Below are 24,156 nucleotides of genomic sequence, written 5' to 3'. Positions count from 1 at the left end.
CCACTTGTCTTTTTGCTCCCCCCTTTTGAATGGCCTCCTGTGCCATGGTCAGCTGGCTCATCCTCCCTACAGCCCTGTTCCTCATCCACACAGGGACCAAGTACCTTGTACCTGTTGGACAAGGTCAAGAGCTGAGGCTCCTCTGTTCCTGAACACATGATCCCTCTACCTGCCTCACTTGCAGTCACACCCTGCTGACCCTGACCAGTGACCGAATTGGAGGTAATTAATCTACTGGATGTGACCGCCTCCTGAAACAAAGCGTCCAGGTAACTCTCCCCCTCCCGGGTGTGCTGCAGTGTCAGGAGCTTAGACACCAGCTCATCAATTCTGAGCCAGAGTTCCTCTAGCAATCAACACTTGCTGCAGATGTGGTCACTGTGGCTCGCAATGGGATCTGCCAGCTCCCACATCATACAGCTACAGCACATCACCTGCCCAGCCATCTCTACTTAGTTAATTAATTAATTAGCTTTGCAGTGTTTTTTTTTCAAATTTGGTGCAGATTTCCTACCAACCAATCAGGTCACAGTTTTCCTGTGATGTCACTTTTTCAGTTTTGGCTTCAGTTACTCTGTGACCCGAGGGCATCGCTCCGGTGCTCCTCCCTCCGAGTCTGCTCCCTGGAGACAAGGCCACGAGTCCCCGAGGTAAGCTAGATTTATACTCACCGCTCCGGTGCTCCTCCCTCTGCGTCTGCTCCCTGGAGACAAGGCCGCGAATCCTCGAGGTAAGCTGGATTTATACTCACCGCTCCGGTGCTCCTCCCTCCGAGTCTGATCCCTGGAGACAAGGCCGCGAATCCTCGAGGTGAGCTAGATTTATACTCACCGCTCCGGTGCTCCTCCCTCCGAGTCTACTCCCTGGAGACAAGGCCGCGAATCCCCGAGGTAAGCCAGATTTATACTCACCGCTCCGGTGCTCCTCCCTCCGAGTCTGCTCCCTGGAGACAAGGCCGCAAATCCCCGAGGTAAGCTAGATTTATACTCACCACTCCGGTGCTCCTCCCTCCGAGTCTGCTCCCTGGAGACAAGGCAGTGCCCCTTCTCCTCTGGGATACAGGGAGATGAGCACTAAGAGGGAGGAGGTGCACATACCAGCCAGCCCAGGGGCCATCCTCTCAGGCCACTCCAGGGTGAGCAGTCAGTTTTCATCCCCTCTGCCAGTGACCCCAAAGCCTTCTGTAGGGTGTACAAGCGATCTCAATTAGGCTTGGGCCCTCAAGGTGTCTGCCAAGGACAGCATATGCAACGAGGCATTGCTCTCAGGGGCTTGCCTCCTCATCAGCTGGTGATATCGGGGTTGCACATTGAGGGCACAATGGTGGCATGGGTGTTGAGACACATAGATTTATGCGCATGTACATATTTATATCTATCACATTATAATTTGCTCACCTGATTATGGTGTGCACCATGTGCATTTTTTGGGAAGATCTTGTCCATGGTGCATGTTTTAACAGATCTGAAGGAATGGAGTGTCCCCAGGGTGTGCGAAAATGCACAAGCAGTGCATTCTAAATTCTTAATTACGAATTGCATAAAAAGTTTTTCTTTATTCTACCTCTTCTCTTTTGCCAATCACCTTGATATTGTGCCCCCTGGTTATTGACCCTTCAGTTATTGCAAACACTTTGGTGCTGAGGGCCTCAAAAATTCTTAATTGAAGTACATGGAGGTGAGATCAAAAAGGAAAATGTAAGACACAGCAGAAAGTCTTGCACAATCATCACCATCAAACGGAGTCGATACGGGGCGTGGGATGGTGCAAAGATAGGGTAAAAGCAAGTTATAGGGTTGTCAACCCTCCAGGACTCCCCCGGAATTAATAATCAATCTCCCAGACGCTGTTCTAAGCAACAAAATCATAGAGCCATTAAAATAAATTGTCATTTTTTTTTCTCCTCCCTTTGAGCATTTTTGTTTATTAATTGTAAAAAAAAAATTGGGGCTTTTTGACTGTGCAGGGTGGTCAAAGCTGGGAGGGCACGATATAAAAGCTCCAGGAATACATCCTTGCCAGAGTTGGCAACTCCAGCAGAAGAGAGCGAGGGAAGGGGAGTGGAGAATATGATGGGGTAGGGCAAGGCAGAACAAGGTTCCGTCGTGTAATGGGGCTAAAGGCTCGGCATCATTCCTAAAGGACCGGTGGCTGCCTCTGCCGCTTTGCTGTCTCTCTGTATGGCTGAGCTCCATTGGAATCTCACCTGTTTCAACTCTTCAGTGTTTTGTTCCCCCCCCACCCACCCCCGTCGACCCCAACTTCCAACATGGCGGCTCCGCACCTGGAGGAAAAAAGGCACGCGCTCAACAGCGAGGCGGGAAAGGCTTGGCTGGGCGGAGGGATATGGGGGGGGGGGAGGGGAGGAGGAGGGAGAAAGCAGATTGGTGGAAATGAGCGCGTGGGGCGGGGAGCGGGTTTAGGGTGATGTCACGGCGCCCGCCCGCAACGTCTCCCCGACGCTCGAGCCCCGGAGTGGTGGTTGTGCCTGCGCGAGCTGGCGGCGAGCTTTCTGATGTGAGAGGGAAGGAAGGAAGGAAAGAGAGAGAGAGAGAGAGAGGAGAGCCACCGAGGAGGCAGGAGGAGGAATTATGGAAAGGGTCCTTGATCGGCAGCGGCGGCGGCGGCGGCGAGGGCGGTTCTCTCCCCTATTCTCGGGGTCCCGACCCTGGGTGAGATGCCGTCTCCTTGGGCACTACAGCTCCTTCTTGCTCGTGGCTTCGCTGCTCCTATGGCTCCCGGCTTCTGGCAGCCCCTCTGGTAAGTAGCGGTCCCTGCTCTCTTTCTGTTCGCTTAAAACGCAAACCTCGTCCTTGCATTACTCCTCTGCATTTATTTTTGTGTTTCATTGATTCATCTTTAACGCATTGATTCCGTTTTTTATTTGTTTTGGAGATCTCACTCCCACCTTTGTGTGTGTGTGTGTGTGTGTGTGCCATAAGCGGTATTGTTTAAACCCGGTTGAGTTTCTTCTGAATAGCGGTGATGTGGCTTTGCTGGATGGTCCCCAAATTATTGTTATTATTTTGGTGATTGGGTCACATTGATTGTGCCCAGAGGCTTTTATAATGTGGTCAGGGTTGTGCTTGTGTGAAGTTTATGGGAAGGTTGGGGTTGAAATTGTGTGCTGTAGGTACTGTGTCCATCGTGACCTGTTACCAACTCATTGCAAGATTTTTTTTGTGTGCGCTGATTTTGGTGAGCAAGATTTTGGCTGTGCCCCTGGTTACCTTGGGTTAAAAATAAAATAATGCCGGTGGTTGGGTGAGTAAATCCACAGGGTGGTGATGTTGCATGAAACCATACAGATGAGAGTGTCCCAGGATTGTTTTTTTTAGCCTTGGCAGATCTCAGTCCAGCTGACAGTAACATTGGTCTTTGAAGGATTGGGTGGAAAGATCAGCCAGAATTCCAGTTTCTCAGTGTTGCTTAGTGACTCACGATGGCCGAGGCAGATGTGTGCACATCAGATGAGGGCACATGGTTTGCCTCTCCACAGTGTCAGTACTCGTTGTCAAGACCATGCCTGCAGAATGTCACTTGGACAAGGTGGCCAGTTGGCACAAATGGAACCATATCACAACCAGGTTACTGGCCTTGGGAGAGGAGGGTGGCAATTTGAACCAAAAATGGACTTGAACCTACCTGAGCTAACCTATAGTTTGTTTCTATGTAAGGAATATAGTTTTGACCAGCCTGAAAGCTTGCTTTGAAATATCTGATGCATGGTTTGTTGTGCTTCTGTTCTAATTGAGGGGGGAGGGGAAAAAATCAACTCTTATTTTTCAGATGAGTGAGTGCCCCTATGTTTGCTATATACTGTTAATGGACTCCATATGTGTACTGAATGACTTGTTTTTCTCAGATTAAATTGTGGTTTATTTTTGAAATTTCTGCCCACCCGCCAGTAGTATCGTTCTTGTGCCTCCCCCAATGACTTCATCTTAGATCTGTATGGAGAGGTTTCTCCTATGTACTGGTATTTGTGGAAAAATTGTAGAATATGACAGTGAATGAACTTAGCAGCTGGGTCTTGATCTCTTTCACTCAGCACAGGTGTGAAGTTGAGAGATCAATAGAAAATGTTCACGTGTAGCCCAGGTGAGCCTGTGCAGAAAATTGAAATCTTGTTGGAGGGGAGTAACAGCCTCATGTGCTATAAACTTGGCTTTCGCATCATGTCAGCAATGGACAAATTTTATTTACATCTTTGCAGGTGCTGTAACGGGATGATTGGTCCAAGCCTCAAGAGTTTAACATAACATTTTATCCATTTGTTTTTCTTCATATTCCTGCCTGGCATTTGGGCATTTGTCAGTGCTTTAATGCTGATGAGATATTCAGTCTCAAATGAAACAATGGAATAGCAACACTGAATACATGTGGAATAAGAATACAAGGGATTGGGTTGCAATGTTATTACCTAATTGAAGGCTTCAGATATCTTGCCTCTCGTGTGATTTATAAGTATCATGTTCAACCTCAAGGTTAGGTTACAGCTATGAAGCACTCTACTTAGTATCTTGTTTTCAGTATTGTTAAATGCTGTTTTTTTTCTTTAAAGAAAAAGGTAAATTGAAGTTTTATTGATGCGTAACTGCCACTGTTGAAATTCGTAATGTGGAAGACCGGTCTATTGAAACTCCAGTAGTATCATTACTGCATTTCTTCATCCCCAAGAGGAAATCCTTCTGTAAAACTGTTTCTGCTATTGCTGTTTGTCCCCGCTCCACACTGCCTCCTAAAATCATATTGGTTCTAACCACCTCCAACCCCCCCACTCACCTGATTGGCTGTCAATTCAGAATTCTTTCCCATCTAAACGAGGACTAACTGTTCCATGAGAGTGACTTCCTGCTATCCCTTTCCTGGCCTCCGCTCTTGTCGATGTTATTAATAGTTCCCTTAATTCTAATGGTGTCCCCCTCCCTTTGTAAACAGCTGTCATCATCATCAACATCTCTTCATAGAACCCACCCTTTATTTGTTCCTCCTCCTACATCTACTGTCTATCTGTAGATCATTTTCCTGACTGAGGTCCTTGAACAGGTCAAATGTCCCAACCCTGTTCCAACCCCTGGCAAGGGAAGAACTATAAAAGAACGGCTGCAAGGACTAGCAAAACAGAGGACAGGTCTTGCAGGAGAACAACATGGCCAAACACACACAGTCAGGTGACGAACAAGGAGAAAGGCAGACGAAACAGATTCAAACAAGCAATTTTGGCCCTCCTAAGGTAGCCAGCGTTACTGTTTCAATTACTTATCTTCCTGATCCCATATGATTACACCTTGAGTTCCCTATGGATTCATTCTTGGCCTGCTCTTCATTATCTACATTCCATTATAACATAATTTGCTAGCACAGGAACAGCTTTCGTAAGTGCACAGAAAACACCAAGCTCTACTTCTCCACCACTTCCCTCAATCCCTTGACCACTTCTGTGATGTTAGGTTGTTGATGAGTAAAATCTTCACTATCTGAGTATTGAGAAGACTGAAGCCATTGTTCATAACTCACACCTACAACTTCACTCTCTTGACATTGATTTCAGCACCAGGTCCAATTTCTGGCATAGTTTACATCAGGCTGTGTAAGATACCACAACTGAGTATTGCTCACCTCCAGCTGCAATATTGTCCACCGTTGTCCCACCATCACTCCCACTGCTGCAAAAGCCCCTCCTGCTTTATTGTGGCCTTTTAATTTTCATTGCTTTACTGTCTTCCGTGCCAGCCTCATTCTGATCACCCCACAAGCTTATTGAAAATTCAGCTGCTTGTATCCTTCCTGCACCAGTTCCTGTTGACCCCTGTTGACTCATTTATATGGGCTACCTGCTAATATGCTGGAATTAACATCCTTGTTCCTCTCTTCAAATCTAGAATGAGCTGGCTCCACTATATTGTTAGAGTTTGCTACAGCCTTGTATTCTGTTCCACGTGCTGTGGTTCTCTAATCCTGGTTATCTGTTAATTTCCCCTCCCCCTCCATTTTCCCACCTTTGGTGTCCTTGGGCCCACTCTACCATGCTGTCCGTAAACCCCTTTGCCTCTCGTCTATCTCTTTATATTCAGAAGTCTCAATTAAAAACCCCTCTTTTTAATCAAGATTTCATTTGCTTCTCTTAATTCCTACCGTTTAAAACAAAAGTGACAATCCATAAGTGTGTAGCAACAAGAAACACAGCTGTGCAGATCAGAAAGATCCTACATTTAGAACATGTGAACATAGGAAGAGGAGTAGGCTGTTAAGACCCTTGAGCCTGTTCCATCATTAAATTAGATTTTGGCTAACCTGTGCTTCAATTCCATTTGTTTGCGTTTGTTACTACAGGTAGTGTCTCAAGTCTGGCTATTTGAAAACTGGATTTTTTAAGCTGCCATGCATGAATTTTTATTATTATTGGATAAGCAAAATAACTTACTGGCTTGATGGGCTAGATGCTGCATCGGCATGTGAAGTCAGCATGCCACTGCGCCAGTATTTTCCTGTGGTGCAAGTGACTCTTGACTTGAACAGTGCAACCCAAACTACCTACCTGAAAACTGGCAGGATCCAAAATCTGACAGGGACTCGGTCCCAAGGTCGCTGGTTTTGAGAGACTACCTGTATTAAGGGATATCGAACAATAGTGAAAATTTCAAGGCCCCAGCTTGATGAGAGCACGTTATCCAGCAAGACTAAACTTGATACAAGGCAGTTTTATAAGATATAATTTTGAGCCTTTTATAGAAAAAAATCATAAAACACTTCTTGTGCTCATCAAGTAATAACACTGGCAAAAGACTGATTTCATTTCAGGTTCTGAGTGTCAGCAACATGCAGTCTCTGGGTCAGGTATAGCACAACGATGCAGAGTCAAGTTCCTTCACTCTTCCCTCAGATCTGCACTTTTTATTGAATTTACCATATCAACCTCTAAAGAAAGAAAAGCTTGCATTTATGTTGTGTTTTCCATAACCTCAGGATGGCCAAAAATGCTTTACAGCCAATTAAGTATTTCTACATCATCATTTAATTCAGACTAGATTTGTGCCATAGGCCCATGGAACTGGATTGAGACTGGACCCTTAGACAGGAAATATTCATCTCATTAGTCTGAGCTGGATTTGAACCCAGAGGCTAAAAGCCAATGTTTAACAGAGCTACCAGCACTGAGTGCTTCTTGCTTGCTTACTGTGCAGGATTCATTGTGTGTGGTACATGAGCTCCTCAAATGTGCTGGTTATCTTCAGGTGAGCAAACTACAAGGAGACATGGGTCCTGCTTCCTGTGCCAGCTGTTGGCATAGCTGATTATTTGAAGGATAGCTACATTTGGATACAGGCTCTTTATTTTAACTTGATGTGGACTCAAGAAAATCTCCAGACTGTTCTGCCAGCAGCATGGGTCGTTGAAGCCCACCAATTGTTTGCGCCCCCTAAGTCAAATTAAAATATAAACCAAATGATAACACACTGGGAAAATTTGGGTCTATCTCATGTCTTTCAGCTTTGAAAGTGGGATTAAAAAGTCACTAGGCTTTTTTTGGAAGAGTTTCACATCCACCATTCACATTCCTCTTGGGTTCTATTGTACAGATTTTCTGTGTACACTGTTGCTCCTTCATTCTTGTCACTCAATCCACGTTGTGAATTAGGAACAAAACATTATAGGGAAATGTCATGCTAGGTAGAACTTTGATATTGAGCCAGAATTCTTGTGTGATTCTTTTAATTTGACACTACCTGTATCTCAACCAGCACAGACCTGTAGCCATCAAGTAAAGAAGGAATGTACTTTGTTTTTCAACTTTTACAACTTGGGACTTGGAGTACATTTTAAGTGTAGTCAGTTTTGTAATTTTGGAAAATGTGACAGCCAGTTCGCACACAGGAAGGCTGTGCAAACATCAATGAGGTACATGACCAGTTCATCTGTTGCATTGTTTTAGTTGAGGTATAAATGTTGTCCAGGATGCCAGTAGATATTTGCCCGCTGTTCTAAGAATAGTGCCATGTGACCTATGGCATCCTTTTAAGAGAGTGGACAGGGCCTCCTTTTAAAATCATTTGAAAGACTACCACTGCAGCAGTCTGTTTAGTATTGCATTGAAGTGTCAGCCTGCATTATATGCTATAGTCCTGACAATAGGTCTTGAATCTAAACTCTTCTGGAGGTTAGAATGCTACCATTCTAGACTACGCTAAGTACTTTACTCAAGCGTTTATACAGCTCAAAACGCTCTCCACCAAGAGCCAGGAATGGAGGAGCAGAAGCTATGCCTGCCACGTCCCTAGTATTTTTCATAGTTCAAATGGCTATATGCTGAAAATTTCTCACATCCACACCTGCACTTTAAGGAGCGCCCACTTTCCCTCCCAACACCTGATTCAGGTTCATCCAACAACCATGGCACCTATAACATGCCCTGGGGCCACCTGCAGCCCAGGTCTCTCTTCTGTGGCCCTCAACACACCTACTCTGCTTGTTGTGCCTTTGGGCTCCACTATCTCCAAATCTTCAATGTCTTTGCAGATAGGATCCATTAGAGAGACAAGTGAAATGGTACAGTTTGGAAATGAGAAGTAGCTAGCGTTAATATATGGTAACAGGTCTGTTCAGAGCCATTGACCAAATCACTTCTTTGGATTGTGGCCCTTGGTGAGTATCGTTGATTTATGCAAATATTTTAAGTCCACTCACAAAAGTAGAAGGAACTGAAACTATTTGCCAGCACTGCTATTCTTTTCTGGGGGTGGCAGGAAGACAAGGCAAGCTAACTTGTGAATATGGCAAATCAGAAATGAATGCAAGTTGTTGGGAGAGACTTTGAGATGCTGTCTACTCTCTGGAAAACAAGGCCATCACTCAGGCTACTTTGTATGCTTTTCTAGCATTCTGTTTGTGTGTGTTTGTGGGTAAATGCATGGGTATACGTATCACATCAGGTATACATATTAGGACTCTTTTATCTTGGAAGAAAACATTTTTTTTCTCTCTAATCTTTCATAGGATGTGGGTGGCACTGGCAAGGCTGGCATTTGTTGCCCATTCATAATTTCCCTTGAACGGAGAGATTTTTTTAGGGCATTTCAGAGGGCAGTTAAGAATTAACCACATTGCTGCGGGTCTGGAGTCGCATGTAGGCCAAACCGGGTAAGGGCAGCAGATTTCCTTCCCTGAAGGACATTAGTTAGCCAGATGGGTTTTTACAACAGTCAATGATAGTTGTCATGGTTATCATTACTGAGACTAGCAATCAATTACAGGTTTATTAAATGAGTTTGGTGGGATTTGAACCCATGTCCCAGAGCATTAACCTGGGCCTCTGGATTACTGATCCAGTGACATTACCACTCTGCCCCCTAATAAAGGTCCTTAAAATTACAAAATGTTTGAGTTTGATAGAGTGGATATGCACAGAATGTTTTCCCTTGTAGGGAAAAGTGCAATTTGAGGCCGTTAATATAAAATAGTCACAAGAAATCCAAATGGGAATTCAGAATATACTTCTTTACCCAGTGTTCGTCCTTGCTATATCTTCCTCTCCTCAAAGTCTTGGCTCACTGGCCAGAATGGTCAGCACCACAGCGTCTTCCCACAAGAACTTGTTCTTCATATGCAAGCTAAGACATTGCATGCCAGCCATGGCCGGATCTGTAGCCAAGCTGGATCCCATCCTTCTCCGATGTTCACAAACACGTACCTTCCAACAGGGGCTACTGGATAATAGGGGCAGGCAATCTAATTGAATTATCTCATGCACCAGCCCTCCTTTCCACAAACCCAGGGGTGTTGGGATCACTGGCAGTGTTCTGATTGCTACTCTAGCTGACTCCAGTGAAATCAACAAAGGCCAAGGAGTTTATAATCCATTTGACAATATCACACAAGCCATTGTCTTTATTCACTTGGATATTGTGGAGCTTTTTTCTTAATGGAACACTGCCTGAGGCCAACTCTGGAGACCTCCGCCCAAATTGCTGTTATTTTAAGAGCAACTGGAATCAACCAAGCTACTTTCACTCCTAATATGTATTCAGCAATCGGATGAGTTCAGCCAAACCAGTTGTTTTTGCTCAGTGTCCACAAACATGCACTTCCAGCAGTTGTCACTGTAAAGGCAATGGGCCCTGACAATATTCCAGCAATAGTACTGAAGACTTGTGCTCCAGAACTTGCCATGCCCCTAGCTAAGCTGTTTCAGTACAGCTACAGCACTGGCATCTACACGGCAATGTGGAAAATTGCCCAGATATGCCCCATACACGAGGAGGACAAATCCGACCCAGCCAATTGCTGCCCCATCAGCGTACTCTCCATCATCAGTAAAGTGATGGAAGGGGTCATCAACAGTGCTGCCAGGTGACACTTGCTTAGCAATAACCTGCTCACTGACGCTCAGTTTGGGTTCTGCCAGGGTCTCTTAGCTTCTGACCTCAGCTTTGGTTCAAACATGGACAAAAGAGCTGAACTCCAGAGATGAGGTGAAAGTGACTGCCCTTGACATCAAAGCAGCATTTAACTGAGTGTGTAATCGAGGAGCCCTAGCAAAACTGGAGTCAATGGGAATCGGGTAGAACTCCGCTGGTTGGAGTTATACCTGGTACAAAGGAAGATAGCTATGGTTGTTGGAGCACCATTCACGACTCCTCAGATATTGAAGCAGTCCAAGTCCAACTGCAGCAACACTTGGACAATATCCGGCCTTGGGCTGACAAGTGGCAATTAACATTCGTGCCACACAAGTGCCAACCAATGACCATCTCCAACAACAGAGAACCTAACCATTGCCCCTTGATATTCAATGGCATTACCATCACTGAATCCCACACTGTCAACATCCTGGGGGTTACCATTGACCAGAAACTGAACTAGACTAGCCACACAAATACTGTGGCGACAAGAGCAAGTCAGAGGCTAGGAATCCTGTGGCGAGTAACTCCCCTCCTGACTCTTACTGTCACAAAGCTTGATACCGTCCAGGACAAAGCAGCCTGTTTGATTGGCAACTGTTCCACAAACATTCACTCCCTCCACCACAGATGAACAGTGGCATCAGTGTGTATCATCTACAAGATGCACTGCAGAAACTCACCAAGGCTCCTTAGGCAGCACCTTCCAAACCCACGACTGCTACCATCTAGAAGAGCAAGGGCAGCAGATACATGGGAACGCTACCACCTGGAAGTTTCCCTCCAAGCTACTTCTCATCCTGACTTGGAAATATATCGCCATTCCTTTACTGTTGCTGCCTCAAAATCCTGGAACTCCCTTCCTAACAGCACTGTGTGTACCTACACAACTTGAACTGCAGTGGTTCAAGAAGGCAGCTCACCACCACCTTCTCAAGGGCAATTAGGGTTGGACAATAAATGCTGGCCTTGTCAGCAATGCCCACGTCCTGTAAATGAATAATAAAAAGTGATCGGAAGTGGGAATCCTTAATATGCATCCTTCCCCCAACCCATGGCGCTCACACAATTATGATGGCCCTTTCTGATTTTGTACTGGAAAGGGGAAGCTTATACAGAAAAAGAGGTGTGCATTACAGTACATAACACACCACTGGTCTAGTTGAGATCAGCTAAAGCAGCAGATTGTAGATCAAGTTTGGAACTTTCATGGTCTATATGGCTCAGGTGCTCAAAACATTTAAAGTATTTTATTTGGTTTTAAAACATTGCCATGCAGAGACAAAGTCTGAACTCCAGGGATCAGGTGTATGTTCTGGATAAGGCTGGGCTCCCCGGACAATGATAATTTCCTGTCTCTTCCCATATTTCTTTCAAAAAAGATGAAAGAGATTCAAAGCTTTGATACTGAATCTGATTGGGAAGGGATTGTTTGATATGGATGTGCTTGAAAGCTTTGTCTGCTGGCATGGTTTAATTTTAATCAAGTAAAATGCAGAGATGTGTGTTCCAATGCAAGTGCCATTTATTTTTCTCTAATTAACTCTTTTTTTGCCCTCCTACTTCTGAGTATGTTTAAACACAGGACCTTCTGGCAGAATTCTTTGTTTCAAGTGCACAGCACAATATTGGTAATGGAAAGAAAGCTAAATTTAATATTGCACATGTCATAAATGTTTCATTTTATGCACCAATTAATTTGAGCTCCTGCATTATGTAACTAAGATGGATCAGAATGCATAATTGGGTAGCTCAACTGACATGAATGCGAGTGAATGATTTGCCAAATCCTTCAAGATGATGCCGTTTGAAAAGCAAAATACTGTTGAAACTGGATGCCCTTTTCAAAAAGTACCTCTACTGGGAGGGGGTAATTCTGTTTGAGTAGTAAGGGAAGTATTGAAATGCTGGAGGCAGCTCTGAGATGAGCCATGAGGCTGATCCTTGGTGTCAGATCTGGATTCTGAGGAAAGAATGGAGAGAATTGGGGCTTTTCAGCCTATAAAGGAGGTATCCGAGGGTTGAGCTTAGAGGGCTATGTAAGATGTACTGGGTATAGAAAAAAATAATGTGAAATATTGCTTTGTAAACTGTGGGAGTATCACAGAATTGGCCCATTGTGTATGTATTGGCCCTCCAAATGAGCATTTCACCTAATGCCATTCTCCTGCCTTCTTGTAGCCCTGCACATTGTTTCTTTTCAAATAATCTTCTAATTCTCTCTCGAATGCCTCGATTGAACATGCCTCCACCATACTGAGTAGAACAAGGGGACACTGGTTCAGACCTAGTAAAAAGTACTTTTCCGACTTGTTATAAAACCATACTTTATATCAAAAATAACTTATGGCTGAGGCCACAGAATAATATTTAATAAGACTGTACAACAGCATTTTAAGTAACTTAAACAGCAGCTCCTACGATGGTCAACCATCTACATATATCTACATCTTGTCATTGACAAAGTTGTCAGAATGGAGTCCTGCTGTCTAGAAGTAGCCCACCAACAACTTAAATGAGTATGAATGGTGCATCTCTTGAACTATTTGCAAAACATCCAGTCATAACATAATCAGGGGGTTGTGGACTCAGCGTTAGATTCAATCACTTTGGATGATGGACCCTGGCTGAGAAGGGGACACCCCTGGCCATGTAATCTAAACACTTCTACAATGGACCTGAAATGAGGTCATTATGACCATGCTTGGAAATTGGCTAGTTTGTGAAGGAAGGTGATCTGGCAGCAAGCTAACTCGTGTAAAAAGACATGATTTCCAGGGTCAGTGTGCACAAAGGCCATGATTTGGTAACAGCAAGATGATGACTTGTGGCCCCTTTTTTCCTCCCTCTCCAGCTATTCCGCAAATATGACCTGCTTGTATTTTGACCAGTCAAAAAACATTTTAAATCGTCTTGGCGCAAAATCTGGAAAGATCATTGTACCCGGCCTGAAACTGTCGAATTTATCGATTTACAGGATCTATATACGATTAGCTTTCTTTTGGGATTCTTAAACCATTTACCTTGGCCATCTATCTCTTTGTAATTTACTTCTGTGTGTACCCCTTGAATGCTTGTTTGTAAGAGTTGGAGCTTTTAAAATTATTTTTACATATCAGGTGTTAATTGCAATAATTACTATTTCCTTTTCTTTTAAAACTTGCAGGAAAATGTGTTGGTGTGTGTCTTTTACAGTTATAGCAATTAAACACTTACTGAATTGGCAAGCAAATTCTTTTAAAACCACCTGTTGCAGTCAACTGAGGAGGAAAGACGGGAGCCATTCTACCACTTCTCTCCTGGCCGTACCTGGACTAGTATCAGGAAATACTTCACATGGGTCGTAATCAAAATGTGAAATAAACTTCCAGTTTGAGCGCAGGAAAACCCTGGAATCATTTGGGAACTATGATGAGGGTACATCAAGATGGGACAAATGGTCTTTCTCATAAATCCTTAATTACCTTATTTTTCACTTAACTGGAGGCAAAATGCGTTTGTGCTCCAAGTTTTAAAAAACATCCAGGAAAGCTAGCTTTATTTTCATTATCACTGAAGTAGTTAAAGTAAAAGCAAGCGGATCAAATGCATTCAGGGAAGAACCTTTAGGTTCTAATTATAAGCACACCTTCAGTTAATTGCACTGTCACATCCGCTGAGTCTAGTGACCTATCTGGGATTTCAGTTCAGTGTAATGATATTATATGGAATCACCAGCTCAACTTAAACTTCTTGTGTGCAGTTTAATAAGTGCATGTCACAAATGGAAAAAGCCATTCCCACACTGGCATAGTGTAACTTCTGCACGCATTAACCCAATCCCTTTCCACCCCCACCAGCTACACAGTCAGGGAGGGAAGTGAAAATAAAAGTAGACTAATTTAGGGAACAAAACCCTTTGGCAAAATTGCTCTCCAACCTGAGGATAATGAAGTATCTCTTAGCCGCTCATTGCTTTTGTTTCTTCTTCTTATGCCCTCCCAACTGATCCAGATTCAGCGGCCTGTCCTTTAATTTTTTTCTTTCACATTGCTCTCCTTCCCTCAAAATACCCAAACTCTCATCTACCCTCAGCAACAAAGTCATTTACTCTCTTGGATCCAACTCTTTAAATGCACTCCCTTAAACAATCTGCCTTGCTATATTTCTCTGTACTTTTAAAAGCCCCCTTAAAATCTTTCTCTGTTGGCCTTCTTCCCAAGAAGGTTACTTGAATGTAAACAGCCCTGCAGTATTTAAAAGAAAATACAAATTGTGGAGAATTTTCCTTTAAGTATACAGAGGAAGAGCAGTTGAAGGTTAGTAGTCATCATTCTCATTCACCTGTTTTTTCTTGCCCTGGCTGTTGTAGCAGGCCTGTCTTGTGTTTTTTTACCACCGCTGATGGCTCACTGCTTCAAACCTGGTCCATTCTTCTTCTTCTGTCTACTTTTTTATATATCATAGAATGAAATAGCTTGTCCTTTGAGTCGTGATGAGCAAGTATGGGAGATCTGCAAGTATTTACAAAAATGTACAGTCACAATGTTGACTACAATGGTAAATCTTGTGATTTGCTGAAATTAGGCACTTTCTTTGAAGTGGAAAGTTGCGGGCTTGTGAATGGGAGGTTTGTCTTGACGTTATCTCGGTACACGGTGACGTAATTTCACCCCCATCCTTGTGCCATAACACTGCTGTTCAGGTGTCTGGTATTTTTGGTCTCTGGAACCGCAGGTTTTCTGTTTAAGGATTTGGACAGTCGTGACATTCCTGAGAATTGAGTAAGTTAATTATGTAATTTTTTCCCTCTTTTCAACCCCGAGGCCACGCATTGAGACTTTGAATTGGGGATCGGGATTAGCGACTGGTTTCATTCAAATGGCACTTATGACTGAATTAGTAAAAGAGGTTTCTCGAGCTTGGCTACAGCTTGGGCATTATGATTTAGCCCACCCTTGCAGGTAATGAGCTCTGCACGCTGAAGCTGGACTTCAGCGGCAGGAGCGAGAGTGGCCCTGGGAGAAAACATTGCGGAGAGAGAGTGAATAAAGAGTGGGGGGAGAGGGACAGAGGCTCCAAACAGTGATTTAAACCAACACTGAAAAAAAAGTGTGATGTCACAGGAGAGCAGGCAGGTGATTGGCTGGTGAGTATTTCAGCTTTTAGCTTTGTTTTAGATTTAAATTAGCAGCTGAGTAACTATCACTTGTTGATTATTATTAAATTAGTAACTTAAGGATAGAGGGAAATTAAATGAATAATAAAGGTAAAACAACGAAAAAAGAGTGAGAGTGGAGTGGCTGTATAAAGAGTGGGAGTTTACTTGTGAAGGAGGGGAGTGGAGCAGGAGCAGAGCGGCTGTATAAAGAGCGGGAGTTTACCTGTGAGTGAGTGGAGTGGAGTGGCTCTATAAAGAGCGGGAGTGGAGCGGCTGTATAAAGAGCAGGAGTTTACCTGTGAGGGAGCTGAGCGGGAGCAGAGTGGCTGTCTAAACAGAGGAGTGGAGTTTACCAGTGAGGGAGCCAGTTTTCACCCAGACATTTGGCACGCTGGAATTCGAAAGGAGTGACGTCAGGACAAGGGAGAAAGCTGGTGGGTAGTGGGTAAGTTTTTTTCCACTTTAAAGCGACATTACAGAAGGTAAGAGTCTTAGCATTTTTTTTTGAAGAAAAGCTAAAGTTTTCTACTTGGCTTAAATTTAAGGAAGTTGTCTTTTAATTAAAAAAACAAACAAAAAGTATGGCAAGGGAGTTTAGTCCTGTGTGTTGTATGGCCTGCAGCATGTGAGAATTCTTTGACTCCTTGCAGTCGGGATGACCACATGTGCAGGAAGTGCCACCGGCTTGTCCAGCTTGAGCAATGGGTTTTGGAGCTTGAACGTCAGCTGGAGACACAGGTGTGCGTCCATGAGGCTGAGGGTTACGTGGATAGCATGTTTTAGATGTGGTCACTCCGCAGCTTAAGGAAGTGTAGTCAGAGGGGGAATGGGTGACCAACAATCAGAAGAAGGGAGGTAGTCAGGAAAGCCCCAGTGCATCTCACTCAAGAACCGTTTTTCTGTGTTGGAAAACGGTGAGGGTGAAGGTTCCTCTGGAGAGTGCAGCCGGAGCCAAGTTCACAGCACCCTGGGTGGCTCAGCTGCACAAGCTGGGGGGAGGAGTAAGAGTGCAAGAGCAATAGTGGTAGGAGACTCAGTAGTGAGGGGTGCAGGCAGAGGCTTCTGCAGCCGTAGACGTGATGCCAGGATGGTGTGTTGCCTCCCTGGTGCCAGGGTCAAGGATGTCACAGAACGGCTGCAGGGCATTTTGAAGGGGGAGGGTGAACAGTCAAAGGTCATGGTTCATATTGGTCCAAACAACATAGGTAGAAAGAGGGATGAGGTCCTGCAACAAGAATTTGGGGAGCTTGGTAGCAGATTAAGAAACAGGACCTCAAAAGTTGTAATCTCTGGATTACTCCCTGTGCCATGTGCTAGTGAGTATAGGAATAGGAGGATAGAGAGGATGAATGCATGGCTGAAGAGATGGTGCAGGAGGGAGGGCTTTAGTTTCCTGGATCACTGGGTCTGTTTCTGGGGAAGGTGGGACCTGTACCAGTTGGACGGGTTGCACATGAACCAGAACGGGACCATCATCCTTGGGGGGCTAGTGCTGTTGGGGGGGTTTTAAACTAATTTGGCAAGGGGATGGGATACAGAGTGGAGGTACAGTAGGGGTTGGTGCACAGCCAAATGTAGAAGAGAAACTAAGTCAGTTTGGAAGGCAGAGCAAATATAGGCCTGCTAAGGCTCATGAGAATAATGCGAGGCTGGATTGTATCTATTTTAATGTAAGGAGTCTTACAAGTAAGGCAGATGAATTGAGGGCGTTGATTAACACATGGGGATATGATATTGTTACTATCAGAGACATTGTTGATGGAAGGGCAGCTCAATATTCCAGGGTATCGAATCTTCAGGTGTGACGGGGGTGGGGGAGGTGTAAAAGAGGAGCTGGCATTGCACTATTGATCAAGGAGTCAATTACTGCAGTAAGGAGGGATGGTATCTTAGGAGGTTTCTCAAATGAGGCCATATGGGTAGAACCTAAAAACAAAAAAGGGGCAATCACTTTGCTGGGAGTGTACTGTAGGCCTCCAAACAGTCAGGGAGAGATACAGGAGCAGACATGTAGGCAAATCCCAGAGAAGTGTAAAAATAATAGGGTAATAATAGGAGGGGATTTCAACTTCCCCAATATTAACTGGGATAGTCTTAGTGTGAAAGGTTTAGAGGGAGCGGAATTTTTAAAGTGCACCCAGAAGAGCTTTTTGAGCACATAAAAAATCCTCCAAGAGAAGGGGCGGTACTGGACCTAATCTTAGGGAATGAAGCCAGGCATGTGGTAGAAGTGTCAGTGGGGGAGCATTTTGGGGTTAGTGACCATAACTCTAAGATTTAAGGTGGTTATGGCAAAGGACAAAGATGGACCGGAAATAAAGGTCCTGAATCGGGGGAAGGCCGATTTTAAATATGATAAGACAGGATCTGGCCAAAGTGGACTGGGAGCAGCTGCTTGTAGGAAAGTCTACATCAGACCAGTGGGAGTCATTCAAAAAGTAAATAGTGAGCGTTCAGGGCCAACATGTTCCCGTAAAGGTGAAGTATAGGACCAACTAGTCCAGGGAATCCTGGATGCCAAGGAATATAGAGGATTGGATAAGGAAAAAAAAGGGGGCTTATGGCAGATACAGAGGGCTGAAAACAGCAGAAGCCCTTGAGTGTAGAAAGTGTAGGGAGTACTTAAAAAAAAAAGTAATTAGGAGAGTGAAGAGAAGGCATGAAAAAACACTGGCGGCAAGATAAAGGAAAATCCCAAGGCATTTTTTAAACATTTTAAGAGCAAGAGGATAACCAGGGAAAGAGTAGGGCCTATTAGGGACCAAAGTGGCAATCTGTACGTGGAGCCGGAGGACGTAGGTGAGGTTTTAAATGATTACTTTTCATCTGTGTTCACAATGGAGAAGGACGAAAACAAAAAACTACTGTGGATGCTGGAAATCCAAAACAAAAACAGAATTACCTGGAAAAACTCAGCAGGTCCGGCAGCATCGGCGGAGAAGAAAAGAGTTGACGTTTTGAGTCCTCATGACCCTTCAACAGAATCTGCAAGCAGGGGGGACTGTGATATACTTGAACAAATTAGCATTGAAAGGGAGGAGGTATTAGCAGTTTTAGCGGGCTTAAAAGTGGATAAATCCCCAGGCACAGATGAGAGGTATCCCAGGCTGCAATGTGAGGCAAGGGAGGAGATTGCAGGGGCTCTGACACTAATTTTCAAATCCTCTCTGAATCTAAAATCAGTGGTAGGGAAACTATTGGAAAAAATTCTGAGGGACAGGATTAATCTCCAGTTGGAGAGGCAGAGATTAATCAGGGATAGTCAGCATGACTTTGTCAGGGGAAGACCATGTCTAACAAATTTGACTGAATTTTTTGAGGAGGTGATTAGTTGTGTAGATGAGGGTAGTGCAGTTGGTGTAGTTTACATGGACTTCAGTAAGGCTTTTGACAAGGTCCGGCATGGAAGAATGGTTCACTGGAACATTGCAGCAGCCCAAGGACGGACATTTGGGCATGAGAGCAGGGTGGTGTGATGAAATGGCAAGCGACAGGAAGGTCTGGGTCATGCTTGTAGACAGACGGAAGGTATTCCGCAAAGTGGTCGCCCAGTCTGCGTTTGGCCTCTCCAATGTAGAGGATGCTAACTGGAGGAACAGCACCTCATTTTCCGATTAGGCATTTTATAGCCTTCCGGACTTGAATCAAATTAACAACTTCAGATCATGAATTCTGTCCTCCATTCTTACCCCTTATTGATCCCCTTTTTTCAAATATTTATTTTAAAATTTATATATATATATTTCTTTTTCTCCCACCTATTTCAATTATTATTTTTAAAATTTATTTCCATTCATCGTTTTATCCCCACCTTTTAGCCTATTTCGATCTTTTCTCCCACACCGTCCCCTCACCCCACCCCACCCCCACCAGGGCCACCTGTTACTTGCTCATTCTGCTTTCTACTCTTGATGTCACCATAAGCACCTCCTTTAGCCAGTATCACCCCTATCAACACCCCTTCGACCTTTTGTTTATGACATCTTTTGCAATCTCTCCTTTGCTTCCACCTATCACTGGCCTTCTATCCAGCTTTACCTGTCCCACCCCCCTTAAACAGTATATATTTCACCACATTTTTACTTCTCTTTAGTTCTGAAGAAGAGTCATATGGACTTGAAACGTTAACTTTGTCTTTCACTCCACAGATGCTGTCAGACCTGCTGAGTTTTTCCAGCAATTTTTGATTTTGTTTCAGATTTCCAGCATCTGCAGTATTTTGCTTTTACCTTTCCATATTTGTACACATCTGCCTGCCCACCTACAGCCTGGTAAAATTTGGTAAACTACTGATGCATGGAAACAAACTAGTGTGTGTAAAACAAAACAAGGACTGTATGCTTTTTGGAACAGATGTTAATACAGGTCCAAAGAGAATACAGTAGAACAATTATTGCTTTGCACACTATTCTATCTTTAAATAGTGATGCTTGTTTAAAGGAACAATATTGAAGGGTATGGCAAGCGAGCAGAGGAGTGAGATTACATGAGATGGCTCCTGTGTAGAAAACCCCAGTGCACACTTGATGGCCAAATGGCCTGTCCCTATGCTGTCAACATTTTTGTGGCTTCTCCATTCCAATGTTGAAATTTGTCATGTATGATGTCTTTCATGGTCAGCTTACTGATACTTGCTGTCTGAGCTCAGCCATGAAGATTGACCCAGAAGACTGGTGATGAATGGATTTCTACCTCCGTAAGTCAACCTTGTTATGTGAGGGGTTGAGAGGGGTGTGGAATTCAATAAGATAGATGAAGTGTCAAACTGGAATATTTTCTTTTGAGACTTGATGTGTTTGAAATCGTACAAAGCTGTGATATGCTCTTGAAGATTCAGATATCAAGTGCAAACTATTTCACAATTTGTAATTTAACTAAATCCTGCAAAATATGTTTAAGAATTCCAATCCAATGGTCATCTCTTCACATCAAAGATAAATTTGCCAAAGCCCTCCTGACGAGGTTTTAATATAATTCAAATAATTGTCTCGAGGAAATTGAGAATTTTGAGAGGGTTCCTAGGGCCATTTATAGCTTTCAAATCCCTGTAAAGGCCAGTGCCTCAGTATCCATGTGCACTAAGGCTGCTGACTTTTGTCTGTGTTAAGGCATATTCAGCACTTAAGTAGTGGTGATCAGTAAAATGATTGATGTAAAACAATTCTGCAGCTGGTTAGAGGGCAGTTCAGGAGATTAAAACATCTGTTTAGAGTCGTGGTCCAGTCAAACTCAAAAGTCACATTGGCAGCATTTTGCTATGAATAATTACGAAGTCAACAGAGAGTAATAAAGTAACATCATTCCAGCGACTTTGCCACTTAGAATATGAATAACGTGAGCCACAGTTTTTCTTTTTTGCGCTGACCAATGTGAAGGCTATTAAATCTGGGGAATGGGATACTTTCTATTTCAGACATCCAGTATAAGTATCAAGCACTCCCAGGATAGGCTTGGAAGATTTAGATGGATGAAAAAACTTCTGCCAATCTAACCCAATAAAGTGTTTCAGCTTAAAACTCAGAAGAGTGCCCCTAATGTGACACCTTTCATTTCCCACAGAATCGTGAGTTGGATTTTTTTAACTTTTCATGGGTTGTGGGCGTCAAGTGTTTATTGCCTCTCCCTAATTGCCTTGAAAAGGGTGGCGTTGAGCCACCTTCTTGAACCGCTACAGTCCATGTAGTGTAGTTACACCCACATTACTGTTAGGAAGGAAATTCCAGAATTTTGATCCTGTGACAGTGAAAGAATGGTGATTATTGTTCCAAGTCAGGAAGGTGTGTGTGGTTTAGAAGGGAACTTAGGGGTGGCGGTGTTCCCATGTATCTGCTGCTTTGTCCTTCTTGGTGATAGAATTACAGGTTTGGAAGGAGCCTTGGTGAGTTGCTGCGTTGCATCATGTAGATGGTATACTCTGCTGCCACATTGCGTCAGTGGTGGAGGGAGTCAATCCTGAAGGTGGTGGATGGGGTGCCAATCAAGCAGGCTGCTTTGGCCTGGATGTTGTTGAGTTTCTTGAATACTGTTGGAGCTGCATTTATCCAGGCAAGTGGAGAGGATTCCATCCTCCTGACTTGTGCCTTGTAGATGGTGGGCAGGTTTTGAGGAGTCACAAGGTGAGTTACTCGCCACAAAATTCCCAGTCTCTGACCTGCTCTTGTAGCCTCAGTATTTATTTATATGGTTAGTCTAGTTCAGTTTCTATTCAATGATAACCCCCAGAATTCAGTTAATGCCATTGAATGTCAAGGGGAGATGGTTATATCCCTTCTTGTTGGATCTGGTCATTGCCTGGCACTTGTGTGGCAAGTGTGTTACTTATCACTTATCAGCCCAAGCCTGAATATCCAGGTCTTGCTGCATATGGACATGGACTGCTTCAGTATCTGAGAAGTCACAAATGGTGCTGAACATTGTGCAATCATCATCAAACATCCCCACTTCTGACCTTGGCCCTGAACTTTCATGGAGTGGCAATCAGAGCCTGATTGCCACTTTGCTCCTAGTTTCTTACCTAGTCCTGTTGAAGGGGTGGGGGTGGTCAGTACTATTGTTACTCTGAGTTAGATGTGGTTTTAATTATTCTAATTTTTCCTGGGTAACTATTTGGTAAGATAGTCGGAACACGGGGTTTAAATTGTACTTTTGGATGGTTCCGATTGCAGGGCAATTGCCCAACTGTAGTTTGAACTTCATGGCTGATTGTTGTGCAATCCTTACCTGGGGACTTCTGGGGGTGGGGGTCGAGGTGGCGGGGGGGGGGCGTGGGGGGTTCCCCATAGTATCTTTGTAGTTGCCCCTCTAGTTACGATGTCCAGGAGCTCAGGAGTTACAGGCCAAAATGATGGAGGAAAGGTGATGATGTAGCTGAAGATGTTTGGGCCAAGGGCACCACCCTGAGAAACTCCTACAGTGATGTCCTGGGACTAAAATGAGTAGCCTCCAACAACCACAACCATCTTCCTTTGTGCTAGGTATGACTCCAACCAGTGGAGAGTTTTCCCCTTGATTCCCACTTACTCCAGTTTTGCTAGTGCTCCTTGATTCCACACTCAGTTAAATGCTGCCTTGATGTCAAGGGTAGTCACACTCGCTTCATTGCTAGAGTTCAGCTCTTTTGTTCATGTTTGAACCAAGGCTGTAATGAGGTCAGGAGCTGAATGACCCTGGTGGAACCCAAATGGAGTGTCAGTGAGCAGGTTATTTCTGAATAAGTGCCGCTTGATAGCATTGACACCTTCTGTCCCTTTGCTGCTGATTGAGAGTCGACTGATAGTGTGGAAACTGGTTGGGTTGGATTTGTCCATTTTTCTGGTTGTGGACAGGACATATCTGGGAAATTTTCTCCATAGTTTGTGTCATGAAGATATTAATATAATAATGTTATTAGAAATTATTTTAAATTGGACCTGTAGTAGAGTGTGGCCGAGTGTGTGTGTGTGTGTGTCTTAATTGGATTAAACCCAGCTAGTCTAGGTGCTTTGCTGTATAGTAGTTTTGAGATGTTAAACAGTAAGGAAATTAAAGTAAAGAGTACATTTGCATTTTGTTGAATAAACCATTCAAAGACTGGGGGTGAAATCTTGCACCTAGCTAGGAGACACTTAGCACTATGTTTATCTTACTAATAAAATTGGTACTATGAAAGGGGCTTTATTGTTAGAGGTGGAGTTCAAAGGGCCTGTTGATACAATGAGAATTTACATTCAAAGGGAAGGCTAGGTCTATACAGAAAAGGAGTTTTGTGTGGGAGTCAGAGGAATGCCGCCTGTAAGCCTACAACTGTGCGAAGGAACCAAATTGAAAAGAACCTCATTTTGAATTTGTATGATAAAATGTGCTTTGCCTGGTGTCTGTTTAAGTCTATGGGTTAATTGTTGCCTTGGGGAAGATTACCTGGGAGTGATTAATTTGGGGATTTGTTTAAAAGTTGTTGTGGTAGTAGTTTGTATACATGTGTATGTGTTTAAATTTGTTGCTAAGTTAATAAATGTTTAATTTAATTAAATATAAAAAAACCTCTTGAGGCTTGGTGGATTTTATACCTGAATTCAGAGCTGCATCTCAAACATACCAATTGAAAATACAGGTTATGACAGTTGTTTGAAGTTTTCCTCTGGGATTTTAAATATAGCAGTTGGTAAAGGCTGAGTTATCATAACAGTTGGCTAGATGCAAGTGTTGTAGCTGTACTCGAACAGCTTGACTAGAGGTGTGGCCAGTCTTCAGTACCATTGTCAAAATGTTGTCCCGATTTGCAGTTTCCAGTGCATTCAGCTGTTTCTTAATATCACGTGGAGTGAATGGAATTGACTGAAGACTGTCATCTGTGATATTGGGGACCCCTGGAGGAGGCTGAGATGGATCCACCACTTGGCACTTCTGGCTGAAGATGGTTGCAAATGCTTTAGCCTTATCTTTTGTACTGATATACTGGGCTCCCCCATCATTGAGGATGGGGATTCTTGTGGAGCCTCCTTCTCCCATAGTTGTTTAATTGTTCACCACCGTTTGACTGGATGTGGCAAGACTGCAGAGCTTAGATCTGATCTGATGGTTACGGGGTTGCTTAGCCCTGTCCATTGCATGTTGGTTATGCTGTTTGGCATGTTGGTC

General features: G+C 43.8%; 1 protein-coding gene across 4 annotated transcripts in view; it reads left to right on the top strand.

Annotated features, from left to right (window-relative positions):
- Positions 1–2,559: 2,559 nt before the first annotated feature.
- LOC144696785 (UPF0606 protein KIAA1549) overlaps positions 2,560–24,156 on the top strand; it is a 303,163-nt gene continuing 281,566 nt past the window's right edge. For all 4 annotated transcript variants that reach the window (XM_078568519.1, XM_078568518.1, XM_078568517.1 and 1 more), the window contains exon 1: positions 2,560–2,760. In XM_078568519.1, coding sequence (XP_078424645.1) covers positions 2,592–2,760 — 169 coding nt within the window. In that variant the 5' untranslated portion in view covers positions 2,560–2,591. The remainder of the gene's footprint in view (positions 2,761–24,156) is intronic.

Source organism: Cetorhinus maximus, chromosome 22 (genome assembly GCF_964194155.1).
Source record: "Cetorhinus maximus chromosome 22, sCetMax3.hap1.1, whole genome shotgun sequence".
NCBI classification, from domain to species: domain Eukaryota; kingdom Metazoa; phylum Chordata; class Chondrichthyes; order Lamniformes; family Cetorhinidae; genus Cetorhinus; species Cetorhinus maximus.
This window is presented reverse-complemented; position numbering and strand designations above follow the sequence as displayed.